Source organism: Pteropus medius, unplaced genomic scaffold (genome assembly GCF_902729225.1).
Source record: "Pteropus medius unplaced genomic scaffold, Ma_sr-lr_union100, whole genome shotgun sequence".
Lineage (NCBI taxonomy): Eukaryota > Metazoa > Chordata > Mammalia > Chiroptera > Pteropodidae > Pteropus > Pteropus medius.
The window spans coordinates 3,672,886-3,696,646 of record NW_024356248.1 but is presented as its reverse complement, the minus strand read 5'-3'; the positions used below and the strand labels follow the sequence as shown (position 1 = coordinate 3,696,646).

Sequence of the window (23,761 nt, the reverse complement as noted above, 5' to 3'; positions counted from 1 at the left end):
ACACTCGGAACTCCTTGCTGACCCTTGAACACACCAGGAGTGTTGTCACCTCAGGCCCTTTGCACTTGCTCTTTCCTCTACTAGAATGATCCTCCTCCAGATATTGTATAACTTACTCCCTTGATTCCTTCAAATCTTTGCTCAAGTATCACTTTCGGATGAGGCCTTCGTGACCATCCCATTTAAAACGGCAAACAACCTCCCTAACATTCTTTATTGCTATGTTCTCATGCATACCTCTGACATAATACATGTCTTCCTTTTACGTTTTATTTTTTGTCGCCCCACGGTTATGTAAGTTCATGAAGGCAGGGCTCTCTGTTGTGTCCTCAGTGCCTAAAACAGTCCCCGGCATATAGTAAGTACCCAGTAAATATTTGTGGACTATGTGCCCAGCGCATGTATACATTCCGGTTTGACGTATTTATCACAGTTCCTGGCACCTAACACATAAGCTCAATGTCTATAGAACGAAAGAAGACAAACTTTGTTTTTAAACTATCCCGATTGTTTACTCTTATCTCCTGTGGCTTTCATGACAACTCGATCCTTTTTGTGAAGGAACTATTTTGGCAATGTTTCTCCCACCTTCTGGGCCCTCAAAAAGTTTTGTGCACATTATTGAGCTTTTCTCTGGTTCCCCAAACACACTAAGTTTGCTGGTTGTTTGCTCCTGTGGCCCACTCTGGGCTCTCATTTGAAATACACAAACCACTTATTAATGTTTTTTTTTTTTTCCCCCCCAACGTCTGGACGTTACCTGCTTCAGCAGGGCAGGACCCGCGTGAGCCTTGCTCACTGCTGCGTTTGCACTTTCCGTATATAGCCGACACTCGGTAGACAGTAAATGAATATTTGTTGACTGAAGGGGCCAGGTATTGTTAGCAGTGCCAAGGAGAGATTAAAATACGTTCTTGACCTCCGGCATCCGAGTGAGTAATGCTGCAGGGGCGTTCCCTTCCCCCAGGTGCCTCGGTGCTTACAGGTTTATGGAAGTTCTTTCATCTGATGATTGATCCATCGTATGCACCTCCTGGGGTTCCAAGATCGGATTGGGGAATTCTGCTGTTTATTCAGCACTGGAAAATGACAAAATACAACCCAGGTTCTCTATATCTAAAACTTGCTTCTCTTAATCTTTTCAAGAGCAGAGATGGGGAGTCACCAAAGAGCCTCCTTGGGATAACCAAGCAGTAATAGTAGGAGTAATAGTTACTAACTTCATTTGTCCTATTAGATAAGATCTGAATGCTGTGTCGAGTACAGGAGCTTTCTATTTTACTTCACATTATGGATAGCCTTGTAACTTGTTTATCGCAAGTATGTTTTCTTCTTATTAAAAGGCTGCTTGAGTTCCACTGCATGAAGATATTCTTATTTATCCATGTATTCCCCTAATTCCTCCTAATGACAAACAATGTTGGAACAAACACCTTTGAAAGTGAGTAGTTATGCTTTCACATTCAGCATTCTGATGATAAATGGTTGGAAAGAGAATTGCTGATGGATTTGTCCTATGCCAGTTAGCTGAGCTGGAGCCTTATTTCTCACAGTTTCATTCCTTGCATAGTTTTGGTTCAGTGTGGGCCATCAGGAACTTTTTGCATGAGTTTGGAAGAAGAAAGTGAATGAAGTAGAAGCCATATTCCTTTCAGCCTCTGGAGATTGGTTGGGGAGAGGGGGACTACAACAGCTCACATACCTTGTCACTTACCTGCTGGTTCACCTGGTTATCGTGGGACTGTACACAGACCGCTGCCACTTTGGCTCCTGCTAGGCCTCCCCCAAAGCTTCTCCAACACCTGGTCTGTCCTTCTCAACCCAAAGTTTGGAAAAATATTCTCTCATATTTTTGTAAATAAAAAATAAGTAATTTATGTATAAAATACATATAATTTATATAAAAATACAAAAATGTATATAAAATAAGTGATTTATGTATAATTTATTTTTTGATGTGGTATACCAGTTGTTTAGATACTATTTATTGGTTTCTTTACCCATGTGGTATTTCATTTTTATATCATATTCCATATTTACTTGGGTTTGTTTTTAGTACTTACTTTTTTGTTCCACTGATATATTTTAACCCTGTGGTAATATTTAACGTAAATTCTTTAATTTCTAAAGCTTTAAAATTTATTTTGATATCTTTTAGGGCAGAATATCTCCATCTTTTTCAAACTTGTTATTTTTTGTCTCTATATTTTTTATTTTATTAAATTTATTGAGGTGACATTGATTCATAAAATTATATAGGTTTCAAGTGTATGATTCAATAATATATCATATATATATTCCATTTTGTGTTCATCTCTCAAAATGAAATCTCCTTCCATCACCATATATTTGACCCCTTTACCTTTATCTACCTTCTCCTTCCTCTCTTTCCATATTTTTAAGCGAAAAAAAAGTAAGTGTTTAATTTTGTCAAATGCTTTTTTGGCCTATATCATGACTATACGATTTTCTCCTTTAATATATAATAAAGATAAATTACATTAATAGACATTCTAATGTTGGACCATCCTGGCATCCTTGGAAGAAACCCCAGGTTTATTTTTTTATACCAAAGACTCAGTTTGCTAATTGTTTATTCCAATATGTTTGTAATTGAATGAATAAGTGAGGTTTTCATATGACTTTATTTTCATATGTATATAAGCTATCTGATTTTGGTTTTGATATTAGTACTGTTATGTCTGTAGAGTACTCAGTGTTTAAAATATCAATGGAATTATCTGTTCCTTGCAGGTTATAAAGAACATTTGCATAAAAACTATCATATTCTGATGCTTTTGACAGGGTTGGGCTTTGACTAGTTCTCAACTTGTTTTCTATTTCTTTTTTCCTAGTTTAATAATTTATATTTTCCTAAGAAATAAAGCATGACATTTAGATTTTCAAATGTCTTGTAGAAAATTATATAGGATATTTTCTTATTATTTTTATTATGCAATATTTTAATCATCCAGAAAAATATAGAGGATGTTCTGATGGAGACTTATCTACCTACCATCCTGGTTTGCTAAATCTTAACATTTTACTATATGTTTAATGTTTTTTTAAAATAAAATAGTAACGATACTCTTAAAACCTTTGTGTGATCATTTCTGATCTATTTTCCTCATCCTCCTCCAGCAGTAACCGCTATCTTGAATTTGATGTTAATATTCCCACACATAGATTTATATATTTTTTATTACATATTTATGTCTCAAGAATAATCCACAGTTTACTTGTATTTATTTTAAAACTTCGCATCTATGGTGCCATAATGTTTATAATGTTCAAATCTCTAGCAATTTGTTCAACTTAATGGTTTTGAGAATTAACCATATTGATATACATAGCTCTCGGTCATATTTAATATTTTTTTTGTTTACCTATTCTCATAGTTTAAAATTAACTCTGAAAAGTGTGTTTTTCTCATTTCTCAGTACTAGTTTTGTTTTGTTTTCTCTCTTTTATCATCCAATGGGCTGACAATATGTTTTCTATTGTATCGATCATTTCAAAGGGCTGGCTCCTGGTTTTATTTATCAGATCCATTTAAAAATCTGTCTTGTAAATTATTACTATCTACTTACATTTTTTACTTCCTTCCAGCATGTTTTTCTTTTGTACGTGTGTTAGGACTTGCTTGCCACATGCTTTATTTATTTTTGTTGTCCACATCACCTAATAAATGCATTTACAAATATAGTTTTTCCTTTCACTATCATTGCTACAGGTCACAGGTTTTAACATCGGTTATTTCTAAATAGCTTGAAATTTCAAGACGAGTTCCACTTTATCTTGAGTATAACTGGACAGGCTATTTCAATATGTCAAAAAGGTTGATAGTCTTTTTGGCTAGACCTTTGTTAATTGCTGTGTGCCTTCCCCTGTGGTCACAGAATGTATCTTGTATAATTAATTAGCATTTGGATGATAGCGTGGTTGAGAATTAAATTCTAAATTCAAAATCAGTTTCTCTGATCTTTACAGACAATTTCTTTCCTTTGACTTCTGGTGTTTAGTACAGTAGATGAAAATTTGTTGGCAGTCTATTCCTTGTTCTCTTATGAGTCACTTATTTTTTGTTGTTTGCTTTTGCTTTTTTCCCCCTCCATTAATGTGTAGTATATTCATTCTATCCTTGAGTCTAGAAATATGTCTTATTTTCAATATTGTCAAAAATCTTCATCTGCTCTTTGGATCTGAAGGTTTAAGAAATTTTTTTTTAAGGTCGAGGAAATTTCTTTTGCTTATTTCTTTAATTTTATCATCCTCTTTACATTTTCTCCTTGAGCTTTTACTAAACAGATGTTTATCTTTTGTGTCTCTTATCCCCCCTGCTGGCCTTTTTTTCTTCATATTGTGGCAGGTGTAATGGTTTTATAATGTACAATCTCAGTATAAGTATGCAACAAAAATAACTTCTTAAAACTTTATTTTGACTGAACTTAACCTTCTTTCCACTGAAGGCAAAAGAATTCTTTCCAATCCGAGACAACTCAGTCACTTTCATCTTTAAACATGGACCATTCAAGATTTAAACTCAGTCAAAATTCTCTCTCTTATTTATTACCTTCTTTCCCCTGGAGCTGTCTAAATTCCCAGGGGTTTATTTATTATTGAGGTTTTGAGAGTAGGACAGTTAGTACAACTAATCCCGTCTGTTCTCACTGTCCCCTGTGCAGAGATAGCTAGTCCTTTCTGGTTCTTATTGTCATCTGCTTGTATCTGCTACTGTCCAAGGCCAGACCATGTCTTTTGTCTTAAGAGACAAATACCTTGAATTCTCTTTGTGTAGCCCTAAGGCTCTTTTGGTTTTCTAACCTTCTCATTGATTTTTTCTACTGAGATGTCAGAATTGTGCAAAATTGCTCTTGGTCCCTCTGCCTCCATCAGCCGTTGTTGGTATGTTGCTACGCTGCCATGTTGGATGCAGAGAACCCCTCTATAAGGCTTGCCACTACCTTAGGAAATGAGGCATTGGTATCCTCTCTTTCAGATACTTCTAAAAAATGAGATGGGAGCTTATATGACCTACTGACCCCTCTGGAACTCATTCTAGGTTTGGGGGTGCTGGGGAACTGACCCCTTCTTAACAACATCTATAACCTATACTTCTATTATCTAGTCAGGATACCTTCTGATTTTCTCCTCTCCTGCCTTCTGATAATTCCTTTTAAATAAGAAAATGACTCTATCATAGTGTACATTTAGGTTCATGGTATAAACTCTCTGCTTCCTGTCTTCCAGGATTGCTCTTTATATAGTTCCATTTGGGGGAATTTCAAGGAAGATCTTTTGTTTTTCATTATAGCCTCTTGCAATCATAAGCTCTACTATCAAGACTATTATTTTTTTTTTAATGCATTAAAAATTCTACTTAGAGATTTAATTGGTTCTTTAGCCCAGGAAGTTTCAGGCCTGTTCCTGAAGGGAAAATGCATAACAAGTAACCACTGCTTCCTGAGTCATGGAGGTAAAACGAGGCTATAAGGAATACAGATATTGGGTGGGAGGGTTGATGGTGGTGTTGGGAAGTCAGTGCTTAAAATCCCAAAACATTACTTTTCTAAAATTAGTGTCTCATCTTTGGAAATACTAATTAGATTCTCAGATGTGTCTGTGATTATTTTGTGATTATTGTCAACCCCCACTTTATGCCACCATCACAACTTCCAGGATGTCTGGTAGAAGCTGGAACTGCATATTTTGGAAGGTTTGACAAATATAATCTTATCTATGCTTTTACCTTCTTCCTCTCCTTCAGTGACCCTCCTCAATTGATTTCATTTTCTGTAACTTCCCTTTGCTGCTGGCACTGACTTGCGTGGATAACTTCCTCTAGCAGCTCATGCTATATATGCTTTCTCTATATATGATTTGCGCTTTCTCTATATATGATTTCTCTATATGAGTTATGCTACTATATATAATTTGCTCTCTATATGATTCTGACCAGACTAACTGTGATCCTGTTCACTTACCTGTTCATTAATAAGGCCATCAAAACATCTGCAAATCCAGTCCCCAGGCTAAGACCTGCTCTACCTTTGCCTCATATATAACTGCACTTGGGTTGATCTTTGGGACTTGAACTTAAATCTCTGTATCCAATGATTTAGGCAAGTCTCTGGAAGGGAAAAAGCTACAATCATGCTCTAAACACTAGTGAGCCACAGGGCTGAACTTTCTGCTTTTACAGCTGAGGAACCAGGAAGTGAAAGAGGCCCCAGGAAAGCTCTTAATAAAGCCAAGTTGTTCTAATGATCTCTACAGTTCTGCAAAAACGCTCAGCAAAAATCTCTCTTGTTGTACTAACCATCTGGGCTCTCATTACCATTTGCAAGTGTTTGCAGCACTCAATGCAACCAGGCCCCAGTGGTAGAGAACTGTCTAGCAGGGAGTTCCCATGAAGCTTGCCTCTAGGGAAAACAATGAAAGAGGTAGAATGTCAATAAAGGAATTCCATATTTTAATGGGGAAAAATATTGATACATATTTAAAATTAAGTTATGTAATGGCAACAACATGGAAGATTGACAGCATCAGTAACAATACTGAGCTAGAGAAAAGCAAAATGTAATAGATGATGAGATGACAATCGCATAATGGATTTATGAGAACTACCACCATAAGAAAGAGTGCTTTATCATCTATCTGGATATTTCCTAATATGATTAGAAACGTCACTTTTTTTTGAGTGATTTATAATTTTATTTTTAAGTAAGAAGTTACATGTGAAGTACTTGCCATGGTTCCTGGCACACAGTGGGCACTTAGGGATGTTGGCTATTTCACAATTATTATTAGTGGGTTCTGCATTCATTAAAACCCAGATAGAAAATCCCACTGCTATCTTAAGGGAACCAGTTGGTTTGAACTCTACAATGTCATTGAATGTGTAAAGATTCAGACAGGAAGTAAGAAGACAGATAGAATTTGGGAAGTGGTCTGGGAAATATCCATTTTATGGTAAATATCAGGGCCCCTCACAGAAGAGTGGCTTTACTGTCTCTCATTCATTTCTCTTTCATTTGATTTCCTTCATAACTTTATGAGGTTGATGCTGTTATTACAATTTACAGATGAGGAAGTTGAAGTATAGCAAGATTCTACATATTTTCCGAGATCACACAGCTGGAAAATGATGGAGGCAGGCTTCAAACCTAGGCAGCATGAAACCAGAATCCACATTCTTTTATTTATTTATTTATTTATTTATTTACCCACCCCCCCTTTTTAATCCCCCCTGCCCCCATTTCCACTCCTGACCTACAGATGTTGCTGTCTCCCCTTAAGATCCCCTGGATCTCTGAATGGGAGGCATCTCCTCCCACAGGCTCAAGGCGCGCACCTGGGGCCTGGCGCACCTGGGGGGCCTGGCGCACCTGGGGTATGGTCCGTGGCTCCACCTGGGTTGCGAACCTAGGACCCTCTGCGTGTAAATCAGACATGCTAACCACTACACTATGGAGCCACCCTGAGAATCCATATTCTTAAACAAAACTTATAACGTCTCCTCTCTGGCAAACTCTAAATAGTTAAAGAATGCTAATTGAAAGAGAAAAGGCTAAAATAGAAGCTATCTGCATTTAAGATTAAAGTACTTTTGGGTATAAAAAAATATCTAATGGTCACACTATTTTCTAAGAATATTTTTAATATTCATTTCCCCATGAGGGACACTCAACTGGGGTGCTCTATCCCTACCAGGAAGTAGATCGATGGCCTAAGAAGGCACATTTTTGGCCCCAAGAAAGGGAGACATGGCAACATTTGCCCAGTAGGTGCTCAGAATTGCTATATACATGCCATTCTTACCCTTTTCTAATGGGTGTGTTTACTGTGGTTATCCTGCCTGGTTCACCAATGTATGTTGGGTGTTTACTAGGCAAGCAGATAACTTGTCTTTTTAGTTCACAGTTCTCTAGATCAAGGGGTGAGACATCTGGACTGATAGAGATTACAAGATCCTAGACTTTGATCTCAATGATGTAATTTGTTGAAGCTTGTGTGTAGGGGTCTTAGGGTGGTGATGAGTATATTTTGCATGTGGTTAGGGTGGTAGGACATGAGTATTTATGGACAATGGGGAATACTGGATTATTGTTCAGAAATATTCAGAATATTTAGAAAATATTCACTCTATTCCTCTTCCACTCTGAGTAGAATACACTTTCCTGCTCTAAGACATTGAGCTTGACCATGTAACTTCCTTTGGTTGATGGACATTAGCAGGCCTGATATAAGCAAAGGCTTGAAATGTGCTTTGGGAATGGATCTTTGCCCACTTGTACTTCTGCTGTTGTTAGAAGAGGAACATGTCCTGGATATCCTGCTGACCCAAAGGTGATAAGATACATGTGAAACACATCAGGAACTGAGCTCCAGGTTGGCCAAGTTAGCCAAGACCAACAGATAAGCCAAATCCTGGCTGACCCATAGACCTATGAGGGTGAGAGTGAATGCTTATTGTTGTTGCACCACAATAGCTAAGTAAACATTCCATGGTCAAATACTTTTGAGAATCGTTATATAATATATACTTCATTTTAGAGATTTATAAAGCATATTATTATACCAAAGTCTTTGAGAAATCCATTAGAAAAGATGATTGTTAACTTCCTTTAACCCAGTTTCCCAGATGTCTTTGAGGACTGAATCCTTTTTTGGCATACTAAAAGTTAAAAAAAATAATTAAATGTTAGATGACCTATTTTTTTACCTAATTTTGACCTAATTTTATTCTATTAAAGGGAGAAATTCCTCTTTGTTAAGGAAAACACCTTAAAGGGCAACATGATTATGAAATTTAAGAACCCCTAAAGTATGGTCTAAATGGGAGGTATATAGATGTTGAAGATATAGATTATCATGGATAACAATATATAAAGAATTTTGAGTCTTCTTCAGCAGATTGGATTGGAAGACTGGGGAACTGGGAGAAGGGAGATATAGATAAAAAAAATTATCTCAGTAGAGAAAGAGACAGGGTTGTATGGTAGCAGGTGAGCTTAAGGTAAAGGTGAGGAGCTGCCGGTGACAAATTCCTTGTGATGGGAAATTTATAGCACAATGATATCAATTATTTAATTCTAATTTTTCCCCTAGTCTGTGAACCTCCTAAGTTTTCTATAATATATTTATTTAAAATCTATTACCCAAACAAACATTGTGTTCATTTTGCTTTAGAGAATGAAGAAAAATGAAGAAAAGGCCATGCTTATCATGATATGGTACTGGATAGGGTGAGTAGTCTCGGGAAATGGGCTCGGTGTCAATAACACTTTAGCAGAAGCAGGAAAACGGAGAGCTATGCAAATGCAATAGTGAGCCCTCGAGTAGCCTCGGAAATTCTGGGACATGTTTTCGACATTAAACTGCACATAGATTTTGATCTTGGAAGCTAAGCAGGGTCAGGCCTGGTTAGTACTTAGATGGGAGACCACCTCGGAAGACCAGGTGTTGCAGGCGTAAAAAATAAAAAATAAAAAATAAAATAATAAAATAAAATAAACTGCACAAAGGATGAGGGATGTGGCTGAGATTTTAGCCCCAACATTTCTTTGCACAAGTATCCATGCACTTCTGTACATTTTCTTGGTCCCCTGCAGTTATGTTGAGGGCATGTGACTGGATTCTGGCCACTGGGACGTGGGTGAAAGTGAGGCAGACCACTTCTGGGCCTGATCCTTAGTGATGTTTTACATCACCTTTGCCTGCTCTTCCCTCGTGCTAGCAATCTTGAAGTCTACCTGTTACAAGTGGCCTAGCTATGAGATGGAAGAGAACTCCCTAACTCACACTAGATTTTTCACAAGCAAAATAAACTTATTGTATAAAGCCACTGGGATTTTAAGGTAATTGTTAAATACAGCTTAGTCCAGAAGACTCATCTCTTCACCCAACAAGCTCTGCTGTACATGTGCATGTGTGCGTGTATGATCATAAAAACATGTCCTCTTAGGCAGTAAGGGTTGTGGCCTAGGTGGCATCCATTGGCAACCAATGTGTATAGGACAGACAAAAATTTTAATCCACTCGTCAAGTTACTATATGACCTTGGGCCCTCTTAGCCTGTTTCTTCATCGGTACGGACGAGGAGTCCCATTATCCTTCTCAATCCCCAGGGCTCTTGTGAAGATAGCTGAAGACAGTGCTTTGAAATCGTGAAGGGTGCTCTGCTAATATGAGATCTCATTAAGCTGGACTTCCTACATTTTCTTTTCTTAAATGGAGGGAAGAGAAGAAAGAAAGTGAATAAGCCTAGATGATAACAAGGCATTTGTTAAGCCTCCCTCCTGGAAGCTCTTTGGTCTTGCCCTCTCTTTTCAAGCCTATCTCTTAGTACCAGCACTATGCCAAGATAGTTTAGAGACTGAGGCAAAAGAAAAATCGAAGATACTCATGCTAGCAATCTTGAAGTCTAAGATTCAGAGCTGGCAAAGGCCATGCCAACAAGAAAAAACCTGCCAATTTTCCCTCTGGGCAACAACCCAGGTTTTTGTTTTTCCTATGGTTTCATTTGTTTTTAAAGAGACAAAAAAAAAAAAAAATAGAGAAATACCTTACTCCCAAGGAGGGCAAATTTAGAAGACACGATATGTTTCGTTGAGGTCTCTGTGTAGAGTCTTGGATGTGTCCTCCTGGATAACGTGGATTACAGCTTTGTGTTTACAAAGCACCCTTCTTTTAGGATATGGCCGCTCTGATGAGGGTGGCAATGGGTACAATTTCTGACATTGTGACAGGAGAATTAAAGCCAGAGGCATCTCATTCCTCAAGGGACTGTGCAGACCGGGATTCAGGGCTTTTAGACATCACTCAGTAGGCATGCCTTAGGGCTTTGGGAGTTGGGACTGGGACCTGGTTCCTTGTTGAGAATCCACATGAGCGATAATTGCCTTTCCTTAGAGACCATTTTAGCCATCAACTGGGGACTGTGGAGCTTTTGTAGCAACTATTAGTGTCTTTTCCAAAAGGAAATTGCACTGAGACCAGGAGCCCATAAAAAGAGCTTGTTGTCCAACTTCTGCTATCCCAGCCTGTAACTGAACAAAACCCAGGGTGAGGAATGTATCTTAACCAGATTCATCAGCTCATAGAAACAGGGAGAGAGAGAAGGAATTGCTTGACAGACCAGTATTGAGAATAATACAGTGCAGGGACCAAACTTCAGGCAGCTATGACATTGTCTCCATGATGAGTCACTATTTTGTGTGTGTGTGTGTGTGTGTGTGTGTGTGCGTGCGCAGGCGCACAGGTGTGAGATTAACTAGCTTGCTTACTATCATAAATGAGCAAGTATGGGAGGACAAGAACCACCTAGACCTGCTGTCCAGTGCAGTGGTCCTTCCCCTACACTCTTAGGATGCCTCGCTAAGCAGTGAAAGAGAAATGAACTTTAAAGACAAAGGAAAATTAGTGGATAAAGAGAAAAGAGGACTGGCCAGGTGAAGGTGAAGTGGACTTCAGGTGAGAAAAATGGATCTAGTTCTCTTGGTTTATGCTCAATTCAGATCTCCAGATACAATTTCTCTTATTTATCATTTCCCTCAATATGTCAGTCCAACACTAGAGTAGCTGCCAAAGTGAATGATTTAAAGATGATCAAATATCTTTTTTATCCTGCTGCATTGCAACTCTGCCAGAGGACTTTCTATCCATTAGCACAAAAGTCTCCATCAGCCTTCAGATGTGAATAGACTGCAGTGCTGGTATTCATACTTGCCTACTTACAGGTAGATACTTCCTAACTCCCGTTGGACTGTTGGAATCAACATGTGATGCATGTAAAATCCTGTTTTAAGAAATTCTGCTTAAGAGTGATAATCTGAATCGCAGGGGCTCACATCGTTAGTTAGCAATAAATGTGGGAGATGGTGTTCACTTATTCTGAAAATGTTTACCAGTATTGATCTTCTTGACATATTAAGCGGACTCTATGTAACAGAATTCTCTCAAAAGTAGAAGCTAAGACCAAACATCTCTGAAGCCCCACGTGGCACCTGGAATATTTTGTCCATAGTACAGGTTTGATAAAATGTAAACTAAAAATTCAATTAAGTCTTATTTACAGCTTCCTAACTTGATTCTCATCACAGCCCTCTCAAGTCCCTCTGGCTTCATGGCAGAGAAGAACCTCACCTTAGTGGCTGAATTCCTCCTCATAGCATTCACTGACCGCCCCGAACGGGCACTGCCTCTCTTCTTCCTGTTTCTGTTTATCTATCTCATCACCTTGTTGGGGAACCTGGGCATGGTTATTTTAATCCGTGTGGATCGCCGGCTCCACACCCCGATGTACTTCCTATTGAGTCACCTCTCTTTCATGGACATCTGCTACTCATCTGTCACTGTGCCTCAGATGATGGCCGTGTTGTTGGAGCTAGGGGCAGCTTTATCTTACACTCGCTGTGCAGCTCAGTTCTTCCTCTTCACCTTCTTTGGTGCCATTGACTGTTACCTCCTGGCCCTCATGGCCTATGACCGCTATGCGGCCGTGTGCCACCCCCTGCTTTATGTCACCATCATGACGCAGAAGGCCCGTTTGGGTTTTGTGGCCGGGGCTTACGTTGCTGGTCTGTTCAGTGCGTTGGTGAGGACAGTCTCGGCTTTCACTCTCTCCTTCTGTGGAAACAATGAGATTGACTTTATTTTCTGTGACCTCCCTCCTCTTTTAAAGCTTACCTGTGGGGACAGCTACACCCAAGAAGTGGTCATTATTGTGTTTGCCATTTTTGTCCTCCCTGCCTGCATGGTGGTGATCTTAGTGTCCTACCTGTTTATTATCGTGGCCATTCTGAAGATTCCCTCGGCTGGAGGTCGGGCCAAGACCTTCTCCACCTGTGCCTCCCACCTCACCACAGTGTCGCTCTTCTTTGGCACCCTCATCTTCATGTACCTGCGAGATAACTCAAGCCAGTCCTCAGAGAAAGACCGAGTGGTGTCTGTGTTCTACACAGCAGTCATCCCCATGCTGAACCCCCTCATTTACAGCCTGAGGAACAAGGAAGTGAAGGAGGCCCTGAAGAAAGTTCTCAACAGAGCCAAGTTACACTAACCATCTTCAACCTTGCATAATCCCCAGAATTAGCTCTTCTGTAGTGCCAGCATTCTTGACACTTGACTATAGCATGCTCAATATTTAAGTAAATATGTCATGGTGCAAGGTATAAAAAGGAACTTTTAGTTCCAGAGAGAAAGGAAGAAAAAGAAGAGGCTGCCTGAAAAGAGAGATTGGAATGAGAGCTCTAAATCCCAGGACCAATGACAGATCTGAAATTAAACCCTGTGTCATCCAGATGTGGCACACTTCATAGGTCTGTGGCTGTAAAACATGATTACATTTTTTTGCAAAATTTTCTATGAATGATTTTCATTGTATAGAAATGTTGAAAATAATGTATAGTGAACCCCCATACCTAATACTGAGATACTGCAACTGCTAATATTTTGTCATATTTGCTTTATCATATATATATATATATAGTGTGTATATATATATATATATATATATATATATATATATATACACTCTATCTGTTCACTTATCCATCCAACAATTCACTCATCAATACTCCTTTTAAAATGCATTTCAAAGTGAGATGCAAACATCGATGTTAGTATTCTTCACCCCCATACACTTCAGAATGATTTTACCACTGAAGATTCGATATTTAGATCACATTTATTTTTAATGACTAAATTAAGGTGTTTGATGATCCAATTAATAAAGCTGACCGTGCTCAGAGATTCCTTCAGATTCTTGTACTATTTCTCAGGGATGCCTCACATGAATCGCTAAAAAATGCCCACAGTAACATGTCAGTCAATTGCTACCAGCACTGGGAATAGGTCGTGTTCTTCCTTCTTCCCTATCTGTTCCAGCTCCCACTTATCATATTGTTTGCCTGAGAATCCATCTGGTAAGTTTACACCAATCCCACTGCCTATAATACTATCTGCAATGTCTGTATTGTAGATGCTGACTCTCTATGTTCTTAAAGCTTTTGACCTTGGGGAGGCAGAGCATTGCTGCATTCCACGCAGAGGTGGGCAGGAGAGAATCCTGGCCTGTGCTGGGTCCCTGTGCTCAGCCACAGCTTAGCCTGTATCCAAAACCTCCCAGAGTCTGATGGTTCTTGATCTTCCCTTCTCTAACCGTGGGTGCCTAAATCAAACCCAAGGCACTGGAAACCCAAGGAAACAGGTCCTATCTTCTTATAATTTCTGTTCTTTCTTTGATACTTATTTTTGGAACTCAAACTCCTTTTCTCCCTGTTTCTTGGGTTATCAAAAAACAAGATCCCAAGTATGTGATTTAATTGTCATGGGAGACAAAAAAGGGGGTGTGTAATTCCAAACTTAGTCAGCCAAAAATTCTGTCACACCTGGAATTCCAGTAACAGAGTTTCACATTGGAAGGAGCAGATAAGTGAAGTGTGGAAGATTCAGGGTGAGGTCAGCCAAAGGGTATTAAATTTAAGGTCACTCATAGTAGAATAAAAAACATTTACATCTTCAAAGACATTATGTTTATTCTAGAAGACAGGATGTTTTAAAATACATCTAATTTTCATAAGAATTCTTAATCCCTTGATAATGGTCTGGCTATTAAAAACCAGGCTGAAAACTTGTAGCTCCATTAAGGGAATAGTTAATGAATAGTGCTGTCAGTTGTGTTACAGGTGGTGAGAAAAGTTAGGGAAGTACTTAGAAAGCTTGGATTTGTTGTATGGAGTTCCTTCCTGATTGAAAAGAACAACGTTGGGTCTGTGTGAATAAGAATAGTACACCGAGGAGTATTTGCTCTTCTGGAATCTGCCAAGGGAAAACACAATGAATTGAAAGGGACTAAACAGAAAGCAACAAACAAACATGACAAACAAACACAGTCTCATGGATACAACAGTGGATTGACAGTGGATTAGCAGTTACCAGAGGGAAATGGGGAAGAGGAGAGGTAGATAGGGTTAAAAGGGGTCAAGTATTTGGTGATAGAAGAAAATCTAACTTTGGGTAGTAAACACGCAATGTAATATATATACGTATTGTTGAATTGCATACTTGAAACTTATTTGATTTTATAAACCAATGTCACTCCCCCCAAAAAAATTTCAATTAAAGATAAAAAAAAAGAGAGACTACTAAGAGAATGCATTGCCAGGTCTAAGGAAACAGTTTAATGCCACCTTCTGATTAAATTTTAAGCCAGAAGTTAAAGACTTATTAAGAAGAAGTGTCTCACAAAAAGGCTGTAGAACTTGTGGCCACAAAGCCCCAATGTTGTATATGGGACTTCATATACTTTTCATGCTATGAACAGAGCTCAGAGAAAGTTTAAAAAATGCTTTCCATTTATATATTGAAGGGGAAACAGGGTTAAATCAGTTAATTTTGAAGAATAGTTGATCCTATGGAGATTACTTGACTCTAAATAGGTGTTAATACTCCCTCACATCTTGCTATACCTTGTGTTTGCTGTGATTGCTTTTGTTGGGTGATTTTAATTCTAGAAGTCCTGTTTAAATAGAAAAACATAGCTGATGATAAATAATTTACAAATCCACTTTGGGATAAAAAAGCTGAAGAAACACTAGGCTATTCAGACCAGAAAACACCATCTACTGGAAGATTTTGGAGGTGGCTACAATACTTGAAAGGAGAAGGTCTTCTGGAGAGAGAGCCCTGGATATTCAGCTCAGTAAGGGGATGGCAAGTATAATACTCTACCCACACAAACAACCTGATCTCATGCCTGGCACATCACCCTTCTTGTGCCTGCCGGCACATGGTTACCTCCAAGAACTCTGCTACCATAAGCCAGGTCCTCCAGGAGCTGTCAAAGAAGGGACTTGTTGGTATAACCTCTCTGGTGGCTTCAGGAGACCCTCCCACACTCTTTTGCCCCAGACTTGAAAGTGGAGGTTTCAGGGACCATATTGTTTGGTACAGGAGGTGGGAGAAGAAAAGCCACAGCCTTTCCAGCAGGAAATGCAAGCTAGCAGATTTTACCTTACATCGGTTGCCGCAGACATGAGCAATATGGCATAATTTCCAAGGTGCCAAGAAGGGGCCTGATTCTTTCTTAAATCCCCTTTCTTTGCTTTGAATGCCTTTTTTTTTTTTTTTTGAAATTTGCCTGCTTGACTTTCTTTTCTGGAGGTTGTAGGCTATGATAGAAAGAACGCTGGGTGGTGACTGCCACTTAACCAGCTGTGCATCCTTCTATAATGCAAGTCCCCATTCTGTACCTCAGTTTCTCCAACTGTAAAATTGGGGAGAATAAGAGAATTCTAAGAGTCCCTTTGTGGTCTGATATTTTACATATCTGGGCTTTACCTATATTAAAGTATAAATTATTTGAGAAGAGATCCCTCATTATGCATAGCCAGCCACTTCCTTTGGAAGGAGATTGTCTCAGAGTCTTCTCTGAGCACGAGTTAGGATAGGGAGGGAGCATCTGAGAACTGGGCAACTGAGGAGTATGAGGGTGGGTGCTGAGGCCCAGGAAGAAGGGGTAGCCAGAGACACACTTTCACACTTCCCATTGGCCCTAGGTGTAAAACTTAAAGAAATCACCAAGCAATAATTGTCTTTCCAATGCCTTCTTGGTGGCCACTAGCTTTTCAGGCAGGATGTAAACATCAACTGTTTAAGCACTAGCTGCAGATCTGTTTCCAACTCTGCCACCCGTTGCCTCCCCAAGTCACCACTCAGCCACCATCTCTGTGGGATTCAGTGAAGCACAGGTGCAGTGGGAATTTCTCTGATTCTCTTTACCCTGGTGAAAACCTATTATTTTGTGTTTTCAGAACAGCATCCCCCCCTCTCTGGGAAATGCTCCTTTCTTTACTCTAACCATGGTACTTCACATGAGCACTTCCATCTCCTTGGTGATCCCATCCTTCTGGTCTTCACTGATTGGACTTGAAGCAGGCACCTAACTAACATTGGGCCAATTCATTCAAGGAACCCCATTCCTTGGCCATATGACATCTGAAGGCTTCCTTAGGATTTTTTTTTTTAACTTGGCAAACCAAGATAGTGGGGGTTTTTGTGTGTGTGTGTGTGTGTGTGTGTGGTGAAAAGCTGAAAAATGTGAAGTACAGACCAGGCCAGTGGCTACTTTTTTTTTCCCTATGTTGTAGAAGAAGTAGGTTTAGGAAGAAGATAAAGCTGGTATTCAAAGACAATTATGAACAAGAGGAATTCCTCATGTCACAGTCCCCCTCATGTCTGAGGTCTAGTTGCACCCTTGCCTGCCCTCCCTGTGGTTTTGAAAATCTTGTTGTGAATTCATCTGTGTGTTTAAGCCGTGTCACATGCTGAGCTTTGGTCACTTGCAACTAAGAAGTCCTTGTTAAGAATCTCAGGGACTGTAGGTCTTCTTTTAGGTTCTCATTCTCCACCCTTGTAAAGAGTTGGACTGGATTCCTATGTTGCTTCTGGCTTTATCAGTCTGGGAAGTTCAAACACAGAAGCTGTGAGAAAACTTTGAGAAAACTTATAAAGGAAGAAGCCATGAAAGAAACTTGTCTCAGGCCTGCAAAATTTTATTAACCAATGTCACCCCAATAAATTTAATAAAAAAAAAAGAATTAGAACCAAATCAAAACAAAATCCCTTGACAATATGTTCATCGTTTATTTGGAGCCTCTTTTGTATTTTGGAGACATAAGGGACTTTTGAGTTTGTCCTTGGATTGGTAATTAAATGAAGTGATCCAACCAGTAACCATCTTCCTGTTTGGAGACCTCAGTCTGTCCACCTCTGAATTAGAATGTCTGGGTCATTCGATTTCTAATATCTCCTTTGGTTCTTGTGCCTTATAGGAGCTTATAAAAATTCTGGAATTCCAGAATATGTAAAGTGAAGGCAGTTTATCAGTGATGAACTGTTATAACAGGATAACACCTTCCAAAGCAAATTTATGAGCACTAGAAAGTCTTCAGCCTTGAATTGGTGGGAGATCCACCCAAGTATGAATAGGAGAAGTTAGTAGAGATGAAAACACCATGGTGAGCGTTGACGATATGTCTTCTTTACATCCAAACCTGTAGTCCTTCCTAATGCCTCTCCCAGACTGTAAGTCATGACTCCTTGGCTACAGGGAATAGATATCCACTTAAGGTGGTTCAAGAAAAGAGTTTCTTGGAAGAGGAGAATGTTAACTCTGGCAATCAGCTCAGATTGCGTTTTCTCCTCCTCCAAACATCTGTGCTTAGAAAGGTGAGGCCATATGCGGCCAAGGAGAATGCTGAGTCCATCCTTTCCCCATGGCTGTGAGTAATACTTCTTAGAAGGAGCAAGGGCCTGGCCAAGTACCCCAAGAATTTTCTATCGCGATCTGCTCAGTCTTCAACTTAGGTCCCATCTCTAAGCACAGTTCCCCTTCTTGCTAAAAGGTTAGAAAGAAAGTTCAGATGTAGAAGAAAGAACTCCCCACTTCCAAACATGGATTTCAGGACCATCCTCATGAGGGTTTGCAATGTAGTACGGGAGTTAACAGTGTGTGTTCTGGAACCAGACTGCCTGGGTTCAAACCCTAGCTCTGCCCCTTACTGTGGAACTAGTGGTGACCCACTTCAACTTCCTGTGCCTAACTTTTCTCATCTCCTTAAAATGGGGATAATGATAGTATCTAACTCATAGGATTGTTGCATGGATTAAGTGAGTTAATACATCTGTCTGTCTATCTACCTATCATCTATCTATTTATTTGCCTATCTATCTATCTATCTATCTATCTATCTATCTAATCTATCTATCTATTCTCTATCTATCTATCTATCTATCTATCTATCTATCTATCTATCTATCATCTATCATCATCATCTATCTACCAATCTAACATCATCATCTTAGAAAGTGAAATGGCATACAGTAAGCAGCTTAAATAGTCTTCGCTACTATTATCCTATTGGATTCCCTTTCACATTTTGGCTCAGCTGCCACTGTGCCCTGAATCGCTAAATCAGGAAGCCAAAGTTGGTGAGATTTGTAGGTCTTAGGAACAAATCCTTGAACTTCTTTTACTTTAGTTTTATGGGTCTTCATACTCACAGTGTGTGAAACCTCGATTTATATTCTATGAAGTTCATTCTGCTTCTTTTCTGGAGCTGACCTCAGGATGACAGAATCACCTTAATAACAATCTGATAATGGTTTTAAGTTCTACCATAGCTTTCTGAAAGTAGGGTTCAAATGGCCTCAGTATCTTATTTCATCTGGGGATGAGGTGGGATAGAGTCACTATCTTTATGAAGCAGCATTGCAGGGGCTCAGCCATTGGGTCCATTTCACAACTGAAAGGTAAATCTTTCTTGAAGGAAAAGATGATTTTTCTTTCCACAGCTCCTGGGGATCCATCTGGAAGGATAGTGCTCCCTGTCTGGCCTCCTCTCAGCTCCTTTCCCAGTAGGAACGATTGCTCTTGGGGCAGCCAGTCTGACAGAGACTTAAAGGAGCCAGATTCTGAGATGAGTCATCAGGAGATGCCTTTTCTTGGAATGATTACCACTTTGCTGTTTGGCGTTTGGTCAATTGCCGAGCTTTTTTAAGAGATGGGCTGCCTAAGCAACGTCATTCCCTAAGGCCTCTAGTTCCGCAAGATGCTAATCTGCTCTCAATGAAAAAACGAGGTCTGCGCTCAAATACGTTTGGGAAATGGTGGGTTACAGCTGACAAGGTTTCTTAATTATAGGACTTTTTAGATCCTTTAATATGCTGACATGTAACATGATTTTCCATGTGGGGGATATAGTAGGCAGTGATTTCCAAACTCATGAGAACAATAAAACTACCTTCCTCATGGTAGCATCAACCTACCTAAGACACCTGAGGAAACATAAGACTTTACAAGGTAGGGGCCCTTTGGTGGTGGCTCTCAAACTTTGCTGGACACTGCAATTACCTGGGGATTAAAAAAATCCTGACGTTTGGCTTCTACGCTCAAGCATTCCGATTTAATCGTTAGGGAGTACACTCTGGGCCTCAGGATTTTCAAAGCTTCCCAGCCCAGGTGATTCAGCTGTGCACCCAAGTTGAGAAACACGGCGCTTAAGTCCTTTTGTCTCGTGTCATCCTCTGAATAGGCTCAATCAACAGAGCACTGACCCACTTCAAGTCATTGTTTTGTCCCCACGTAGCTGCAACCACCTTTCTGTAGCTAGGTTTTTAAATTTATAATACAGGAAACATTAAGCCAGCTTGGCTATCTGAGGTCTCCTGTGAGGAAGGAAGGTGCAGATGGGGTTTCAAAGAAATCATGCACTTCGAGAACGTGCCTTTAATATTTTACTTTAGTTTACGGCACGAGGCACAGATGGTCAAGCAGGACTCGAGCTCCTGAGAGCACTTCCCAAGGCACGGTCTCTAGACATAAATTTCGGAGATTAGTTGTGTCAGAGCCACCTGGTTAACAACCCGGATGCCCGCTCCCCATGGCGGATGCGCTGCCTCAGAATTTGGGGATTTGGGATGATGGTATTCACATTTTCAATAAATTCCTTGGGTAATTCTTATGAACACTGAAGTTTGAGAACCAGTGCTCTGGAGGAGAGGTCAGTCAGCAATAAGAATTTGCTCACTTGTGTGGTAGAAGTCTGTTCACGACCTGCTCACACCTGTCTATCCATCACCTCCACTCATGACTCCTGCACTTACACCATTTCGTTTCTGCCTTACGGTGAACTTTCACAGCCACCAATTATAATTATCTTGGTGATGAGGAGCAAAAGCTTGTCCTTACAAAACAGCCCCCTCCTGGGATCGGATTGTAGCCAGCAAGGGTGCCATTGTGCGAAATCCTTGACAAAATTCTCAAGTGAGATATAGGAAACCTTCCAAGAAATACATTCCTTTTGGCACAAGACAGGAGTGAGGCAAGACTAGGAACCAGCCCCATCGATCCCACTGAGTGATGGCAGGATGTGGGATGGGGCTTTGGGAGTTTGAAATTAAAGAAGAATCTTCAAAGATATTAGATGCCTTGTTAGGAAGTCACATGAAGGTAAATTGCCTATCCTTGGAGACTCACACAGGAACCAATTAGGGCATGATGCTGGGGCAGTTAATATAAGAAGCACCACTAGCAAAGTCTAGAAGCTCAGGGAGAGAGGCTGGTCCCCTAGCTCTACTATCCTGGGCTGACTCTGAGATAAAAATCCTAGAAAACTCTAGTGTCAGGGATGTAGTGTTTTGTTAATGACAAGAATAGAGAGAGGGACTCCATGAAGTGAGAACAAGACATAGGGGTTCTGGAAGTGACAACATCTCAACAAGATTGCTATGATGATGGACTCATGCTGCTTTGCTGCTTATTGAAAGGGAACAAAGATAAGGTGACTTCCAGAGAAACAGTGACTTGCTCAGGGTCACACATCTAGCGTGGGTGAACTAGAAACCAGGTCTCTTCTGAATCAGCAGGTCATCGGCAGAGGAAACACTAAACAAAGGAGGAAGGCACTAGCAAAATGGAATTCAGGTGAGGATGGTTCATGCCCAGCTCATGGCTTCTGTATCTAATTTCTTTTCTTTGTTATCTCCAATAGGTTAGCTTATCATTGACCAGGCTGCTGTTGTATCAGGTAATCAAATATTATCAGAGCCCTCCTTTACAGCCCATTCTAGAACTTCGTTAAGGACCCCCAAATCCATTAACCTGGATTCTTCCAGCAGTGCTTACACAACACCAGAGCTATCTGTGCTTTCAAATTTGGATGCCATTTGTCATCAAATTACTGCTTTTATTAAGACAGTGGGAACAACCAGGCAATGCTTATGGAGCTTTGTTTATGGAGGTATTAAAATGAGCCAATGTTTGCTCTTTTGATTCCAAGGTTAATGTTAGTACTTACGGAAAACAAAACAACAACAACAACAAAAAAAAACAAAAAACCCTTGATAAGCCAGCCAACTCTAATTAGGATAACAGCTGTTAGTTAAACATTCATGTTGCTAGATTGAAAATAGAAATATTCCTAAAAGCAGAGCCCATTGCTGATCGCTAATGGATTTTTTGGGGCCATGCTCTTGTGTTCATGGAATATAAATTTTCCTTCCTTAAAATGTTCATTTAAAAATTTAAATAGCCACCATATCTGTGTGGAGTGCTTTTGGCTTTCCAATGCATTTTTTTTTCATCTGTTTTAATCTATGCAGTAACCTTATCTCATAAAGCAGGGCAGATGTTATGATTCCCTTTTGGCAGAAGAGGAAATTGAGGTTCAGACAGGTTAAGTGCTTTCTGTAAAATCAAACAACTAATTGGGGACAGAGTTGCAAAAACAAGGGCTGACTTATAAGTCAGAGAATCACTGGCTCTCCATTCTTAGTATAATAGAAGCATTCATCACTTATCCTACATTATAGTGAGCTCTATATTTGTGTATCTCCACATTAGTCTGCAAAGTTTGTTGAAGTCAAGTGCCAACATGTCAGACCCCCAATTTAAAGCTTTATTACTTGAAATGACTTGAACTTGTCCACAGGGGTCCCCCCATCTGGCTCTTGTCTTAGCCCTCTCAAGCACAGCACCGAATGGATGGCTGGGAGGAATCACACTTTGGTGACAGATTTCTTCCTAATTGCATTCACTGAGCGCCCCGAGTGGGGGCTGCCTCTCTTCCTGGTATTTTTGAGTTTCTATTTTGTCACTCTGCTGGGGAACGTGGGAATGATCATCCTGATCGGCAAAAATCGCCAGCTCCACACCCCGATGTACTTCTTTCTCGCTCACCTTTCCTTCGTGGACATGTGCTACTCTTCCGTCATCGTTCCTCAGATGCTGGCTGTGCTGTGGGACCAGGGCGCAGCCATCTCTCAGGCTCGCTGTGCAGCTCAGTTCTTCTTCTTTACCTTCTTTGCTTCCATCGACTGCTACCTTTTGGCAATCATGGCTTACGACCGCTATGTGGCTGTGTGCCAGCCCCTGCTTTATGCCACCGTCGTGACTGAGAGAGTCCGCTGGGGCTTAGTGGCTGGGGCTTACGTGGCTGGCTTTGCCAGTGCCTTTGTTCGAACAGTCACAGCCTTCACGCTCTCCTTTTGCGGAAACAATGAGATCGACTTTATTTTCTGTGACCTTCCTCCTCTGTTAAAACTCACTTGTGGGGACAGCTTCACCCAGGAGGTGGTGATTATTGTGTTTGCCACTTTTGTCATGCCTGCCTGTGTCTTGGTGATCTTGGTGTCCTACCTGTTTATCATCGTGGCCATCATGCAGATCCGCTCTGCTGGGGGACGGGCCAAGACCTTCTCCACCTGTGCCTCCCACCTCACCGCTGTGTCGCTCTTCTTTGGCACCCTCATCTTCATGTACCTGCGAGATAACTCGGGCCAGTCCTCCGAGGAGGACCGGGTGGTGTCCGTGCTCTACACAGTGGTGACCCCGATGCTGAACCCCCTCATCTACAGCCTGAGGAATAAGGAGGTAAAGGAGGCTGTTATGAAAGCCCTGAGCAGATCAAGGGCTTCTGGAAGGCCCTAGATGGACCCTTGTCAAATACATCATTCCTGTTTTCCATCCTTTGATTGTCCTCAAATATTACTTGCTTGGGGACACTTTCCCAGACAGCCGTATTTAAAACTGCGCCTGAATGTCCCACCTCCATGTTCTGATTTATTGCTCTGTGTAACTCTTGTCACCATCTGATGTACTGTGTTTTACATATTTGACATTGTCTATTTCTCACAACTAGAAAGGAAACTAATGGGACTAAGTATCTTTACCTGTGGGATTCATTTCTGTATGCCA

The 23,761-nt window shown here is 40.3% G+C and overlaps 2 protein-coding genes across 2 annotated transcripts; both read left to right on the top strand.

Moving 5' to 3' along the window:
- Positions 1-12,127: 12,127 nt before the first annotated feature.
- Positions 12,128-13,063, top strand: LOC120600747 (olfactory receptor 9Q1-like). Its single transcript, XM_039860260.1, has one exon. The coding sequence runs from the start codon at positions 12,128-12,130 to the stop codon at positions 13,061-13,063; it is 936 nt and encodes a 311-aa protein (XP_039716194.1).
- Positions 13,064-22,549: 9,486 nt separating this feature from the next.
- Positions 22,550-23,494, top strand: LOC120600804 (olfactory receptor 9Q2-like). The gene has a single exon (XM_039860331.1). It carries the CDS (start codon positions 22,550-22,552, stop codon positions 23,492-23,494), a length of 945 nt encoding a protein of 314 aa, XP_039716265.1.
- The last annotated feature ends 267 nt before the right edge of the window (positions 23,495-23,761 follow it).